The sequence below is a fragment of the Anthonomus grandis genome, chromosome 4 (assembly GCF_022605725.1).
Source record: "Anthonomus grandis grandis chromosome 4, icAntGran1.3, whole genome shotgun sequence".
Classification (NCBI taxonomy): Eukaryota; Metazoa; Arthropoda; class Insecta; order Coleoptera; family Curculionidae; genus Anthonomus; species Anthonomus grandis.
In genome coordinates this window covers 27,432,524-27,449,731 of record NC_065549.1, presented here as the reverse complement: position 1 = coordinate 27,449,731, position 17,208 = coordinate 27,432,524, and the positions used below count along the sequence as shown (strand labels likewise).

Sequence of the window (17,208 nt, the reverse complement as noted above, 5' to 3'; positions counted from 1 at the left end):
AATTTAAGTCGGTTGACATGGGGAGACTGTGATAAAAAATTAATGTTCAGATCACTAACAAGTATTATATTATCAAATTGTGTAACTACCCCTGTTAAAATGTCTTTAATTCTAAAATTAATTCTTGTCTAATTTTTTTTTCCAAATTGTCTAGGAAAATTGAAATATTTCCTGCAGGTGGGCGGTATATGTTTAACAATAGAAATGTTTAATTTTTTATTTTGTACGTTATACCCATAACTTTAAAGTCTATGTAGCTAGAAGTTAAAGAGTAATTAGAGAAAACTAAACCTTTTTTTACATAAAGACCAAGACCTCCACCTCTTGTCCCCCTGTCTTTTCTTAAAAACCTATACTCGGGTATGTTAAATAAGCTGCTATCCAAATCCGCATTTAACCAGGTTTCCGAGATACAAAATATATCGTAAGGGTGCTGCAATAAGTAGTAGGTAAATTCCTCAAAACCCGAGCTGAGCGACCGAACATTAAGATGTCCAAGTAGGAAGTTGTCAGAACCTATAGGGCCTCTTAGGACACCGACTTCAGCGTCTTGTATAAAACTTGTATTCATGTTAGCCATTATCATACGCAAAGTTAGCATACGTTAAAAGACGAATATGCCCAGCCAATGACAGCATTCCGGCACTACAGAGGCGTGCCACCAAAATTCAAAATACGAAATTTTCGATGCCTATAGTTAAACAGCGAGATTTGGCATCTCTGACCTATATATTTGCTAATATAGAACTTTGTTTATATTTAAGATCGAAAAAGAAATGCGATGTGCATATAAAAGACGCTCAATAAAGAAATATTTATAGCTGTTATAGATTCTTAAATTAATGATTTTTTTTATATATATTTACAGCGTGATCAAGATTCTTAAGAAAATGAAAATAGATAGTGTTGCATGGGATCACAAATTAAAAAAAAAAAAAAAAGAAACCAGTCATCCTCAGGACACACCTCACAAGTCTAGGTTTCTTTAGTAAATAAGTACAAATGCATGAGTGAGTACGGTATATATAAAACATTAAACCTTCCAAAAATATTGGCATTATTATTCAAATTCAAAAGACTTTTATTACCACTTAAACATTGTACATAGAAAATTACATTTTTTTATTACAAGAATTTACACAATGCTAAGAGTAATGCGGACTGAACTGCGATTATAAAAACAACCGATAACACATACACGAGCTAGCGCGCATGTGCTGCTCAGACCGTTAAAACATACTAACCTAATTACAACTAAAAGAAGAATAAAGACTTTCCCAATTATAATTATTAAGAAAATAAGTCATTAAACCCTAAAAACATATAAAAGCTAAAAACAAAAAAAAATATAGTGTAATAATTTACTATATCATATACATTAATATAGGTACCATCTGTGCAATAGACAGAGAGGAGGAAGGGCGGCAAAAAACACGAGCCGAGGCTGGAAAGCCAGGGCAACACGACGCAAAAATGAATAGATATTCCAAAATGAACCATTTAAAATTTTATTTTTATGCCTGCAAGATCAACAAGACCAGTGTTGATTTAAAAAGTAAGAACTCAAAAATAATATGGTTGCAATTAAATAAAAATAATAAAATTATATTTTTAATAAAAATTTGGTGGTGTGAATTTGTTAAAATGCCTATGTTAGTTGAGAATTAAGAAGGATTTCTTTAACATATGCAATAAATTTCTTTGGTGAACTATTTTTAATGTAATCCGGTAACTTGTTCCACATATAAATGCCTACATACTGGAATGATTTTTTAAAACCTGATGTTCGATGAAATGGAATTCTAATTAAGTTTGGATTTCTTATATTGTGTATATAATCATGGTGAAAAAATAAGTCTCTTAAATATGGCGGCTGACCTGATTTAATTATTTTGTAAATTAAATTATACATATGACACTTTCTTCTATTTCTCATATTTAATATAAAATGTGAATTTAGATAAGGAGTAATGTGGTCTCTATACGATATATTAAAGGAAAAACGCATACAACTATTTTGCAGTTATTTATTAATGATAACACTAAAGTTTTTTTCGTATTTTTATTTTAGCTTGTTTTATAGATGTTTTTTATGGTATTATATTAAAATTTAGTGTGAAATTACTTCTTACATGTCATATTCCTATGATAGGTATCGATAATTTAAAATTTTCATAATATAATAATTGTCAATGAACGTTTGAAGTTCATTTAAATAGCCAATTATATGTGGATCAGAGAATATCGAGTGGGTAGATGATAAAGATTGCCATTTAATAAACAACTAAAAGTATATGAATTTTCAAGAAAAAATCACCATATACACTTTTATTTAACAATGAAAATAAAAATATATAAAACATATAATCTTAAAAAATATGTATGTGTATTTATTTTAATTTTTATATAACTGTTTATGCATTGTTTTGATAAAATCACATGGGTGATGCATCATCATAGTGGCCATAAGAAGTAAATATTCTATAAATATTTTAAGGCAGCTTACTTGCTGAGTAGTTTTCAAAGACAATTTGAAAATGATATAAATCATTGTGATGACAGTTTTGAAATTACTTTGAAATTAAAAAATTCCCATCATATTTATCAAATATCTTAATGTCGACTAGCTTACTGCAATGTTTTAACTTTTCGCAAATATACTTTAAATTTTATAATAATAATTTTTAAAATAAACTATACTATGGACTCTATATTATATTAAAATGTATTATATTATATTATATCAACAACTTAAAACTAAATTGGTAGAGAAGAAACTAAATCCATCAAGCTTGGTCTGTAAACTAGCACTTCTGATCCTACAAAGGATTAAAATTATGAACTAGTCTAGGAATATAAAAATTAATGCAATATTATTCTTTAAAACCTTAACTAAAGTTCTTGATGGGCATGTTCCTTGATGCGTATGTTTCCCCCAGACTTAATGTTTCTCATTTTACATGAGCTATTAAATCCTAAAAGTAAACAACAAAATATACAATTATGTCTGATAACTAAGAGTTTATACAACCTCTGATGTTGCTCCTGTTACAATTGTAAAAATATGTTCCTCTCCATTCTTAAATTTATTTTAGGTCTGACAAGCATAATCGACTGCCCTATTACTTTGTTCTCTATAAGAGGTATATTCTTCAAAATACCTAAAATTTAAAAATGATTGTTTAATCTTTATTTTGCGAATATTAAACAAAAATGTTTGTTTAAACTATTAAAATAAGAAAATGTCTAGGTATCGTTGGTACACATTGGACATATAATGTGTTTCTTGTATTCCTGGCCAAAAAATTCTGGGTGAAACTTCTTAAAGATGTCTGTTTCTCATGGATGTGCTTGAAAATTCCTTCTCACAGACTTCGCAGATTTCATTTTGTTGGCTGTAAAATACATAATTCAGATTAGACCTAAAAAAAATTATATCTTACCTAAGTGTTGCCATAATTATCGTAAACAGATACTGCAGCAGCTAAACAAGAAATTATAGAGGAAAGAAATCACTGGATAGTTTACTAGAAATTGAAAATCAAACACTAAAATGTTTGTTTTTGAACTCAAAATTAGCGTAGAACCGAATATTATAGACAACGGAGTCAACACTAAGCACTATTATTGCTGTGAGCACTCAAATAGTGGCAAAATCTATATAAATAATAATTATCGGCGATAATTAAATCATTCAGGAAGCAAAGCAAAAAAAATAAAATCTGTAATCTATAGGTTAGGGAAAACAAAACAAAATTAATATGCCAATGCCAATCGCGCGCGAAATTTTACGGACGTAAACGAACGGATCAATCAGTTTTTGGTCCCATCTTCAATTCTCATTGGCTGGGCATATTCGTCTTTTAACGTATGCTCGCAAAGTTCCACCGCAACCATGACATCCCCCACCCCACCAACCGTCGCCTCATTTGAGCCCCAATTCCCGTTAACAAATCTAAATTAAAAATACAGTTCAACGATAGTATTACACACCATACCATTGCAATGAGGAACAAAAACAACCATTCAAGAACCATGTAGAAACGACGCTCTAATATGCATTTGTAATGATGCTCTAACTTTTAACAAGAAAAAAAACTTAAATAAAATAAAACCAATAAGATATTCATGTATACATAGGTAGGTATTCTAGTAAGAAAATCGTATGCCATATGCTATAATAAACAAAAAAAAATACAAGATAGCTAAAAGAAAATTAAGCAAACTTAAGCGAAATGTACGCTTTTTAAAAACCAAAACTAAGTCCTATAAAATGTATTCATTTATCTCATTCCCCCCGTAGATACTAGAACGATATTAAATCAGAAGCCAAAAATATCGAGTTACTCAGAAACGTCGACTTACATCATGCAATAATATAACTTTCAAAAGAAAAATCCATTTAAAATTTGTAGTCTAAATATAATAATTGCATTTAATTTCTCATTAATAGCAATGCCAAAAATAAGTAAAAACATAATTTTGCATAGTATAGGTGGCTATGAGAACGAATCAATTAATAAAAAAAAAATTAAAAATGATAACAAAAAGAAAAATCTATATGTAACAGCTACATCAAGATTTAAATGAAATTAAAAAAAAAAATTATTATACTATTTAATAATTACCTGAGTCATAGGTAAATAGATCGTTCTTACGGATATAAAGTATTTTAAGAGAAAACCAGATTTGAGTAGTTAAGGAAAAAAAATTCATTAACACTTACATAATAAAATCATTGTCATCCGAGATCTACATATTATTAGAATTTGTTTTCAGCTTAAGGAGATCATTTTCACTGAAAACACGGTGCACTCTATTATCTACTTTCACGTAAACATTGCCTTTAAGCACCCACGCACTTCTACTCGAAAAATCCTTAATTGCAGTTTGAAATAGAGCCAGGCGAACTTTAGTCAAGTCTTCTTTGATTGAATGTTATTTTGTAGGCCTTTACGCAACCTCAAAACCGATAACCGAGCCGATTCATTATTAAAACGCACCAAGATCGCTGGCGGTTTGTCGCTGATATTCCTTGGCATAAAGGCCGATTTACACGATGCCAGTAACTGGCGCCAGTCTCACTGGCTCACTGGCAAGCCAGTTTTTTACTGGCCAAGAGTTGTACCTAAAGTTGTTTACACGATGTCAGTAAGTTTAAGTCAGTTGTGAATTTGTACTGTGTTGTTTTTAAAAATGAATTCGAGAAAAATTGAACTTTTCAAAAAAAGAACAATAAGAACCGTGATTATGTTACTAAAAGATGAATTAAGTAATATGTTAGATGAAGAATTGAAAAAAAGAAGCGACTATAGGTGAGAAAATGGATCAGTGAGAGATCAATAACAGGAGGTTTGGCTTTGCTGTTAAAACAGCTTAGATTAGAAGATCCCTCTGAGTACAGATTGGCGTTACGACTTACAGCCGAAAATTTTGACGAGTTACTTTCTCTCATAGAACACCCTATTCAGCGTCAAGACACCATAATGAGAGATGCACTACCCGCAAAAATAAAGTTAGAAATAACGTTGACATATTTAGCTACAGGAATGTCTTACCGAAGCATAAGTCACTTTTATCGTGTTTCTAAATCTGCTATATCACAGTTAATACCAGAAGTGTGCCGGGCAATTTTTAGAGCATTAAAACAATTTATTAAGGTAAAGTATGTTTAATATATTCGGAATAATTTACATTACATATTTCTCAAAAGTCGCTATTATATCACTGGCTTGTGTGCTTTCGTCCATCATTGTGATATGAAATTGGGGAAAAATCATCGTTGTAGTGAAAAGCCGAAGAAGAACTTGTAGTGCCTGTTGGACTGATTTCTGGTGGGGGACAGTATAATGCTGGCTAGTAGCTCGACTTCTGATATTGGACGCTGGTATACGCTTGAGAGGGCATGTTTCATTGCACCGGTTGCTGAATATTAAAATATGCGGAATTAGGTTTCTTGGCTTTTATATCAGCAAGTCTGCATTGAGTTAATATGCTCTGTATTTTTTCTTAAGCAATAATTGCTTGTTCTTCGGATAATTTCTTTAATTGAACTGATACACTCTTTCCAAATACTTCATGTTCTGTTTCTTCCATATTTTTATCTATATTTTTTCAATCGTCAATTAATAAAGACATTTGTGAGAGTTTGCTGCGCTTAGATTTTAGGGATGCTGTAGTAAGTGGCCGTTTTTCTGCGCTTGATTCATTCTCCGCGAGTGATGTTACTGCCGGAGCAACCTGACACCTATTTTCCAAGCTTGGTGAAACTGAACGTTCCATGTCGTTGATAGGGTTTTCTTCGACATTTTCTATGTTATCCTGCAAATAAAAGAAGAAAATATATTAACAAAACTGTAATTTCAAGGTTACAAAAAGAAAAAATATCTAATCATGTTATTTCATTTTTTAGATGCCAAATACAGAAGAGGAATGGAAAACCATTGAGGCGGGCTTTAATATAAAATGGAATTTTCCAACGTATTTCCAACGGAAGCTTAATAGATGGAAAACATGTAGAAATCAGAGCTCCCTCTAATAGTAGAAGTGAATTTTTTAACTATAAAAAAACAAGCAGCATCATATTGTTAGCTATTGTTGATCACAACTACTGTTTTTCATACATAAGCGTTGGCGCAAGTGGCAATGCATCTGATGGTGGTGTTTTCAAAAACTGTTCAATTCACGAGCAACTAGAAAATGGCCTGTTACCTGAAGATGGAGTTATTGTTGGAGATGCAGCATTTCCGCTTAAGACATATTTATTAAAGCCATATCCAGGCGTTAACCTCAGTGCAGAAGAAAAAAAAAGGATTTTAGTCAGTAGGTTTCGTATTTTTGAAAAGGCAATACCGACTAACTTGAATACGGTAGATGCAATCATTTTTGCAACTTGTGCACTACATAACTGGCTAAGAAAAAAATCAAAATCCTATATCACTGCAACTTGTATAGATAGGAAAGATCAAGATGGAAATATTATACCAGGCTTATAGAGGCATGAAATAACTTCCTTAAAAAGTATCTCGAATCAAGGAAGTAATCATTCAGAAAATATTGCTAGAGAAAAAAGAGATAAATATAAGAATTTTTTTATGAACGACGGTAGTGTTCCGTGGCAATTTGGTCACATAATAGTATTATAAAAATAGTAAATAATGTTAAACTAAACTTATAAATATACATATTATTTTTCTTACCGTTGTTCTTCGTCTTACTGCCACATTTTTGATAAAGGAATTTAATTCCTCAAACCATGTTACTCTCGGTATATAGGCATTACCCCCAGCGCCTGATCTAGTAGATTTGTCGATTTTATCGACTTCTAAATAGTAAGTAGAAACTTTTTATCTTATTTTTTATGTCCTCAATCGTAATACCTTCGATACCAATTTCGGTCCGAATTTGTTGAAGAGCCGATGTTCGGTTTTGTTTGTTTTTATATTCCTGGCATCGAATATTCCATAGGCATTCATGCTCTCTATACAGTTGAACAAGCTTTAAAGTTTCATCTGCACTAAACTTACGAGCCATTTTTTCAAAAACACCCAGAAATAATTACAAAAAATAAACCAAATAATTCAACTTTCAAGACTGCCTTCCTAAGTATGCTACTAACTGGCGGCAACGTGTTTAGACGCTGCCTAAGCACTGGCGCGGGTGTTGCGGAGCATCGAGGTGAAATCGACTGGCATGAAAAATAGGCGAATCCTCTATTCTCGCCATTGCAGTCGGCCAGCAATGGAGTGGCACAGAATAGTGTCTATACGATACCAGCGCTGGCGTGCCAGTGAGACTGGCGCCAGTTACTGGCATCGTTTAAATCGGCCTTAATGCGGTGGCATTTGTTAATATCTGAAATGTTGACGTCGGCTTTTATGGTTTTGGTAAATAGTTTATGTACTGTTGAGTGCAAATCTTCGGCATTTGTTACTGGCACATTGAATATGCGCAGATTGAGATTGCGCGAACTTTGTTCGTGATTGTCGATTTTAGCCTTTAAATCTTGGGTTACGGAATAAAGTTGCGAAACTTTGGCTTCTAAAGAGTTGATGGTCTTTTTCTGGGCCTCTATCTTGTCACTAAACTTCCTTTCCACCAAGCCGGCCACCCTGTCCACGATGTCCTGTAGGAATTTGTCATTAAAGGTCGATATAATTGTTGATTTACTTTCCCTTATATCAGCAGATGACAAACCCATTGTAACGGCAAGCCTACTTTTCTTGGAAATCCAAATAAAAGGACACTTTTGGGGCACGAAACAATAACACTACACTTTCAAAACTATCTCGGAGATACTAATCAGTAGCACTAGCACTAACTTCTATTTAGAACATTATACAACCTAAATTTTCTGAGAGCGTCTGCAAACACGTCTAGCTCATGGCCGCCATATTCGTCAGTAAATGTTGACCGATTAATTAAGATTGCTTCGCTTGATTGGTGTTGAGTTTTCGGCTTTGCTTCACGAATGTCATCCGTAATCGCGTATACAAAAAAATCATAACCTCGTCCTTTAAATCATAGTGTTTTGCGTCATTAATAGAGTGCCGCATTTTCCGGTACATTTTCCCAAATGGGTGATTGTTAGATTTTAAGGACACATTTGTTCATTTATTTTTAAGCAACCAAACCTGTTACCGTTTTTGTAATAATAATGATTAATAGCAATAAGATCTCATTATAACCAAACAGTCTACTTTCAATTTTTACCTGGTTTCTCCACTCTTTAAAGGATTACCCGAGAGGCTAAAGGGGACTTTAAGCTCCTTTAATTACTTAAAGTGGCGCCCGAGCCATTTGTGTCAACTTTTCTCCTATAACTGTGCAAAGAAATAGTGAGGGGAGGTTGACGGATACCCTGCGACGTCAAAAGTTAGAGGGTAGACTTAAGTCAAGTACGTAACGAATCCCACTACAATATGCCACGTTAAATTTTTTTTTTCAAAAAGGTTATTTACTCTTCGCTATTTGTGTATGCGTAAATTTAATTGTGTACAGAGTATTACAAACAAAACAAAACCTCGGTCTTTTGGAACACTGGGTGGAACTGACAAAAAAATGTTTTCCCGCAGATAAAATAAAAAATCGAGTACTTATTTAAAAAAAAGGGTTTCAAAAAGCCGACGTTTCGCTTTTGTTATGGTACCCTATATATTTAAAGAACACTTTTTAGATTTCCTTCAATAATATATCTGTCACATCACTTCAAGTGTCAATTTAATATTTTTGGTTACAAACTAAGTTAAATTAATTTCAATTTAATTTATTAAAATATTTCAATACTTTTTTTTCACTTTTTTGTTGCTTTTTAATAACACATTTGTTATACTTAGCATATTTTTTATTCATAAATACTTAGACTGATAAATATTTTTTTAGAAAAGGGACAAAGGCTAATTATCTGATATATTGGTAGTGAGTACGGGTTTGTTTCTGATGGATTTCGGAAAAAAGTGGCGACTATCATCAGGAAATGGATGGTCCTTCCTTTGAAAAATGGAAAAGGTACCAACGACAGCTTCAAAAAAAGCTGATATTCAGGATTAACTTCAATAAAAAAATATTGAATATAATGACAGTATGATAAAATCTCAAGTTTTAAAACTCGTCAACAGTAATAAGAGTAAATTCAATTGTTATGTTGTTGATGAAAGATCCAAGACGCATCACAAGACAGTTCTTTGACTTCCGCCATACCACGGTGATTTAAACCCAATAGAACTTATCTGGGCCAATATTAAGGGATATGTTGCAGAAAAAAATAGGACATATAAGTTTGCAGATGTTCAGATGATATTTCATGAGGCCGTAGCACGAATCACTTGCGAAAATTGGAAAAAAATTATCGGACACACAAAGAAAACCGAACAAAATATATGGCAATTAGATAACATTATGGATGAAGTAGTTGAGAGACTGGTAATACCATTGGAAGATAGCAGTTCCTTATCTAGCGAAAGTGACATAGACTAGTTTTTTATGTGAACATGGGCAACATAAAATACTACTTAAGTTATATTACAGTATAACTTTACGGTGCATAAAGTATATCATTGCCACTTTGCGCACGCTTTTGGAGCTCAAGAAAAATGCTTTACCTTGCTTATGCGATTGTTAGCTTACTCATGTGATTGTCGCATCTGATGGTTTATGCATAAACATTTACATTTGTGACAAAAGTCTTTCTTTGCACATTTATTGCATAAATACCTATTGTAAAAAAATATGTAACTATGCAAAAATTCATATGTAAAATTCACCTTTATTTATGATTGAATATATCCCGTAAGTGGCACCTTTTTTTTAGTATATGCTATTACTTCATTACTCTTAGTCAATCAGTCTACTGAAATTTGTTTTTAGTCATTAAAAACTGCCTAGGTAATAAAGAAAATTAAAAGAAAATATAACATATTTTTCATATCATAAAAATAATTCTTGAGATGTAGCTGATTGCTGGCCTTGCAATAATTTTTTAAGACCAGCAAATACCTCGAAAAACAAAAAATTCTTAATTAAAAAAAATTAATTACCTTATTCTGAATTCAAAAAAAACATACATTATTTCAAAATAAAAAAAATTTAGCTAATTACCAAGTACTAAAATAATTAAATGTAATTTATGGTTTTCATTTTTAATTAAATTAATATTTTAATTTAAATTCAAATATCCTCCCTGCGGAGTACGGCCCTGGCCACCTGACGATGTCCCGGTGATCACGCGTTGGCACGTAGCCGATCGATAGTTCTAGCCGTGACAATGGTTCCGTGGGCCGTGGCGTCAAAATTGAAGCCGAGATTTGGTGGCGCACGCCGTACAGTGGAACGAATAAGTGGAGATACCGCGGGACCTAATATTTTACATTTTACAAGATAATTTTTTTTTTATTATTACTTATTTTTAGGTATATGATGAATGTTTTAAATATTTATTATTATTCATTTTATTGGAAAAATATACATAAACGGTGTTTCACCACTACGTCGTCTCTTTCAATGGATTCTAACCATCTTTTCTTTTGATCCGGGTCATTGGGAACACGAAAAATGGTAACTCTCTCGGTATCTTTATAATTGCTTTTGCACCCAGGAATGCAGCAAGAATAAAAAATTAAGATTGTAAAATGTAAGTTAAAAATAAAATTGTTAATTTACCCACCTAATTTAAATACCGAATTTTTATTCTTTTTAAAACTCAAAGCGAGTATCAAAATAGTTTGGTAGTTTAAAACTTTAAATGCGTAATCTTACTATAAACTACAATAATAACTGCAGTAAAATATTATTTTGAATCAACGCAAAATATGTGCCCCAGCGCGAAATTTTTGCCATTGCGATGCGGTCGTCGCCTCGCATGATTTCGGCTTCTGTTGTGAGGTATCGATGGAAGCGGAGATAAGTAGTGTCCAGGCTAGAACTATCGATCGGCTACGGTTGGCATCGTGCGTGCATTTGTTTATCTCAGTGGCCGCTGCTCAATGAATATACTTTAGATAGGTCAGCAAATGCAGGCGGTGGAGTTCGAAGAAGAGGATAAAAGCCTTTCTTCCAAATCAAAGGTAACCAAATGACGTGCGACCAGCAAACCTTCAGCTAATTTTGGACACACTTCAGACCTAAAAAGTCACCTTGAGAAAGATGTTTAATTAATAAAATAAAAGCTATCATAAAAGATATAGGTCAGCTAACGAAATTTATCGGAGGAGTGCAAACTCGAAAAGTGCAGAAAGTGAAACCTATTATATGCTACTAATACAAGAATATGTGCAATAGGACCCATAAAATCATATCTATGTTTAGTGCCTTAATGCCCTTAAACAGAAACTTTTTTTGCAGATTGTTTAAGAAAATTAATATTTCTCAAGCAAGAGAAAATTAACAAAGCAGGGTTTAAATACCAATAATACTGATCATAAAAAATATTCTATCAAATTAATGGTCCTACCTCAAGCCATAAATATTACAAATACCCATATCAACAAGATGTTAAGAATTTTTGAACTGCTAAACTAACAAAACGTATGTGTTATTAAGTAAATGATATTCTTTTAAATCCGGCGCCAGGAGTCTAAGCGGCACCATGGGCTGCAAAGAGAAACTGATAATTGGCTCGGTTATCTACAATGGGGCATACAACACAAAGAGGAATCTTTTCGCTGCCTACATCGATTACCGAAAGACCTTTGATGCGTTATCCTAAATTTTCCTCTTTTAATTCCTCCCTTAATCCAGGTGAGTGTGATGCCCTTTGGCATAAAATCGACTTCCAAATTGGAATTTTTTTTTTATGGGTTTACGAAATTTGAAAATTTTGCTTATGCTCAAGCGACCACCCTGCTAACACACACAATGTCCATTGTGTATGTCATCGTGTTCAAATCGGGAAGAGGTGACTAACTCGTGCCTCTAAAGCGGACTAATTGGTAAATAATTGTGCTAAAAGGCTTTTTTAATTAAACAAAATAACAAATCTTGTCATAAATATTTAGTATTAATAAAGATAATAATATAGTCCAACCAGTCCAAATTGAAAACGCAAAAAATAAAATAAAGAAGCCATTAAACGTTTCCGACTGAACGATACATTACCGGGGCTATATTTTCCTAATTTCTGTGATTATCGGGACCTCGTAGGTTATTAAAGAGGCACGCGTACGGCGGCATCGTTCGGAACAAAGAATTAACTAACACCTTTAAGTACGGGTATGCACGATCCGGTTTCAACGGATGCGATAGAAACGCATGTGCGTTGAAAACGGATAGGCACTCAAAAAACTCCAAAATTTAATTGCTTCGAGACTTGGGAAATAATGTCTTCATTGTTAAGAATTAATTAAAATGGCATTTTGGCGGCCATTTGAATTCGATGATACTTCTTCAAAAGCTCTGGAGTTATCATTTTCTACTCCTGATGCAAGTAATGAGCAAAGCCGGGAATTTAAACACTTACACGTTTAATGTTAAAGACGTGTTCTAAATATGTTTGATTGTCTTTGACGAAAATATGGACCACCCGGAAGCAACAATTTGGTCTTTTTTATTTTTAAGAGACACCATATATTTTACATATATCAATTTTGGATTTTACCTCAAATTCTAAGAAATTTGATGTATGATATGACATACTTTTATTCAACTGTTTTTAAGTGATAAGTTTTTAGTATTATATAATATTTAGTATAGTGGAATAAAAATTTCCTAATTTAACTTTTTAAGACCTGTGAAATGTCGTTAATTTTAAATAATCTCAACTGTCAAAAACACTTTTTTTGAAAGATGACGCAGAAAAAAAAGATCACAAAGAAAAGTGACATTTGTTTAGTTTTGGCACCATAGCGTCCATAACCTCCTTAATTCGTCATTAATCTACTAATTTAGAATAATAATTGTCAAAACACCTTGAAAAACAAAAAAATATTGATATAAAATATCTTCTCAGATTATATTTTCTTGTATTTCAATTTTATATATGGGACGCCACTAACTACTACAAAACCTCCTAAAATAAAATATTTTTGCTTTTTCATTTTGGTCTGGTTATACTATTACTATTCGATTTTATACATTTAAAACCTTTTTACTTATTAAGATCTAACAAAAGTAAAGGAGTTTTAAATGTAAATAAAGTATTTATTCAATAAATTATTATACAATAAATAAACAAATATACATGTAAAATTTATAAATTTAGCCGCTTATTTCCCTCCAAGTCGCAGCTGCCTTTCTATATCTTTTATATAATTATCTGGAACATTATTTTTCCTAAAAAATAATAAATTAAGGCTATTGAAAAAAATTAGATTTTTGATTATACCTTAATTTTTCAATCTTGTGCTTTAAGTACTCTTCAACGTTTTTGTCTTTTAGAACAAAATCAAGTCTTTGAGCTTTTCCGTCATCATATCGTTCTTGTTGCCAATTTATTCTCTCTCTTTCCTTTTCATTGATCTGCTTTAACAGTTCCTTTCGATGCCTAGCAATCTCTTCTCTTTTCTTTGCCTGTTTTTCTAAATCTTTCAAATGAAGTTCATGTTGAACTTTGGCTACCTGTGTAATTAATTAATGTTAATATAAAAATTGGCAATTTTAAAATAATTCGGCTTCATATTTAGATCTTAAGTTCTTACTTATTAATTTTTATCAAAAATTAGAACAAAATAATAAATAAATTCTAATTCAAATTTTTATTTCATAAATTACAGATACCTTAAAATATACGATAAATCTAGCCATATAAATAAATGACGCATCTTACTAATTCAATATTTATAGGGAATGTGAGTAGGTTTCAGCCAACTCTAACCCAGATCCATTAATTTAATACTTAATACAATAAAATAGATATTAATAAACCAATATACTACCAAAAAATAAAATCCAATCTCTTAAATATATCCAATCAAATTTTCATATCCTATAAAATTATGAATATCAAAACATTTAAATGAAATATAAATAAAATTAAAGATTTTATAATCAGTTATCTATGTAATAAGCAATAACTTTTGTCTTTTTAGGTTTTTTTGGTCGAATCCAATTTTTTATCAATATAAATTTTTGTTTTTGCCTACAAAAAAAAGAAATGCTTCAATTATGTATACCAATTTTCTTAATTTTTCTATTAAATTTAAGTAGATATTCCCTATTAAGAAATATATTCCCTGTGAAAAGAAGCACTACATAACTCACGTAAATACATAATTCATACTTTTGGTTTTATTTTATATAATAATAATTTGTGTGTTTTAACAACTCGGGGGATCGGGGATACCTATAGAAATATCCTATTAAAGCAAGTTTTTGTATACAACATTTTTCAAATCAAGGTCGATAATGTACATACCTAATCCTGTGCTTCCCATATTGTAATGTAAAAATCTTTTCGACTCGCATGTCAAATAGTTATGGCTCTATACAGGGTGGAACCCTAAACCGGGAACTTTATCAATTAATTATGGCAAAACTGTGCTTTGGCAAAGTAGTTAAGGAACACACTCCGGGGACACAGGACTAAAGTATTTTGCCAAATGTGACTCTTCCGGTTATTTTACCCTATGACAAATAATTATTGGAGATTTTTGATAATTTTCGACATCCCCTCACCCCATGTCACACTATGTTACAAATACGAGCTCCCATTCCTCCGCCCAAAAAGTAACGTAAGGCTTTCAGGAAAATTGTGTTTATTAATCGCAGCGTCAAATGCAATGTTAATTAATATATGTTATATATTAAGCAAAAGAACATTATTTTATTCTTTATCATTTTTTATTATATGTATATATAGCTAACCATTGAGATCATTATCATTTACTGAAAGTTTAATACGTTCAGAAAAAATATTTTAAGGTTTGTGGCTTGTGTTTGCCATAATGGAGTGCACCATTCTTCAGTGATAAGTCTTCTAAGGAGCTCCTTTTTATGTATAAAATTCATTACTTCAACAGATTTTAAGGGCGGTTTTCCTAGCCAGCGTTTATTACGCAGCGTGAACCGAATAAAAAATTTCGCGTCGGCAGGAGCGTACTATTTTGTACGCCGCGCAACTTTGTTTTCGTAGGCAACGTATTAGCTTTAGTCACGCTTTAGTTTATTAGAAACTTTTAATTAACATGGTCCGTTTAGGAAAGGATAAAAAACGTGTATTAGCTTTGTTATTGCTGGAAAAACACTTGGCCGATGATGAAGAAGACATCATTTTGAAAATTAACAGTAATAGGAGGAAAAGTATTGGCAATGTGTTTTTAAACAGACAAAAGGAAGGTGCTTACAATATATTAATCAACAAGTATTTGCTTGACGAAAAAGAAAAGTTTAAAAGGTATTTTAGACTTACTCGTGAGCAATTTAATATAATTTTAAACAACATAAAAGATAATCTGTATATTTCTCCCTGTAATCGAGTCATGGCATCAATAGGTCCTGCTGAAAAATTGGCTGTTACTTTGAGGTAAGAAAAATCAAATATTTTATAATTTATTTAATCCATTTTATTTATTAAAATTAAACATAATTAAAATTTTACAGTTTAATATTACTTATTTAGTATTATCCTCTTGGGCTAATAAGTTATATGCAACCGTCAGCACGTCAGAGGTAGCCAAAATTTCAGAACGTACGGCTGATGAACGGTGGGTGGATGGGGGTTGATTGAGAAGTTGATAATTTGAAGAAGTGAAGGTTGATGTGTTCTGGGAGGAAGGGGTGAGATGTTGTGATTGGAAATTAGGAGAAGTCGCGTTTCATGTGTTGAGAGGAGTGGTTGGAAAGCTCTGATTGATAATTTGGAAAAGTCAATGTGTAGTGGGAGGAATGGTTGGAAAGTTCTGATTGGCAATCTGGAGAAGTCAAATTTGATGTGTGGTGGGAGAAATGAATGGAAAGCTGTGATTAATAATTTCGGAATGTATTTGAGCTTGATGTGTGATCGGTGGACACATGCACTTGTTCATGAAGTTGTTCCGTATCAGATACAATTTCCAAAACTTTTAATTTTGTTTTTCTCACAAGATTTGGTGAAAACTTCTTCACTGTTTTGGCGATGCTTTTAAAAAACAAGTCGATTTCATCTTCTTCCTCGCATTTAATTAGCTGACTAATGGTATCATTCAACTGTGTGTTTTCAATTTTCTTTTCCTTCAAGTAGTTAGATAGTGCTGAATTTTCCACTCTAGTTTTGCGTTTTGAGCGGATGATTGCCACAGGTTCATAAGTCTCAGTAGGCATAACAGGAGGTATTTCAAGTTCGTCCTTTGATGAAGGCGGCTGATTCTCGATGTCTTGTACGTCATTGTTTTCTAAAATTTCGGAAGTATCAGCAGAAATGTTAGAAAACGTTTTTCTTTCGTCCTCAATTGTGTCCAAAAACGACAATCTGTCCCAGTAGCTTGCCCTCTTTTTCTTTGCAGCAGATCCTGTTGTGCCTATGTCTTCTTTCTTTTGCCTTTTATAATGATCCCTGATACTTTTCCAACGTGCCTGGTCTCGTGCCTCATTCATCTCCTGAAACAAAGAAAAATAACCAATTTAATATTTCTGTTCTTAGTAGTAGCCTTAAATCTAAAGATAAAAAAAATCTGTCGACAAGATTAGTTAAATGTATTAAGTAAATAAAAAATGGTATATTATACGGGGTGTTCTATTAAAAAAATATATAACCATTCATTTGTCATAATTTTGTGTAAAGCCCTTTATATTTAAAAGAGA

The 17,208-nt window shown here is 32.1% G+C and overlaps 2 protein-coding genes and 1 long non-coding RNA gene across 5 annotated transcripts in view; all 3 read right to left on the bottom strand.

Annotated features, from left to right (window-relative positions):
- LOC126734965 (uncharacterized) overlaps positions 1 to 4,962 on the bottom strand; it is a 202,465-nt gene extending 197,503 nt beyond the window's left edge. Inside the window, exon 1 of the mRNA XM_050438833.1 lies at positions 4,727 to 4,962. Within this exon, the coding sequence (XP_050294790.1) occupies positions 4,727 to 4,745 (19 nt within the window). The 5' untranslated portion in view covers positions 4,746 to 4,962. The remainder of the gene's footprint in view (positions 1 to 4,726) is intronic.
- Positions 2,784 to 3,816, bottom strand: LOC126734978 (uncharacterized). The gene is made up of 3 exons (XR_007660240.1): positions 3,444 to 3,816; positions 3,032 to 3,395; positions 2,784 to 2,975 (listed from the first exon to the last, which is right to left on the bottom strand). It is a non-coding gene; the product is annotated as an uncharacterized LOC126734978 (long non-coding RNA).
- An 8,649-nt stretch (positions 4,963 to 13,611) lies between the features above and the next one.
- The window catches only part of LOC126734966 (cilia- and flagella-associated protein 45-like), a 55,590-nt gene continuing 51,993 nt past the window's right edge, over positions 13,612 to 17,208 (bottom strand). Inside the window, exons 9-10 of one of the 3 annotated variants that reach the window (XM_050438835.1) lie at positions 13,817 to 14,049; positions 13,612 to 13,764 (exon numbers count right to left, since the gene is read on the bottom strand). In XM_050438835.1, the coding sequence (XP_050294792.1) occupies positions 13,698 to 13,764; positions 13,817 to 14,049 (300 nt within the window). In that variant the 3' untranslated portion in view covers positions 13,612 to 13,697. Of the gene's footprint in view, positions 13,765 to 13,816; positions 14,050 to 14,845; positions 15,055 to 15,969; positions 17,005 to 17,208 lie in introns of those variants that run through there. The other 2 variants (XR_007660230.1, XM_050438834.1) reach the window with 2 other exon arrangements.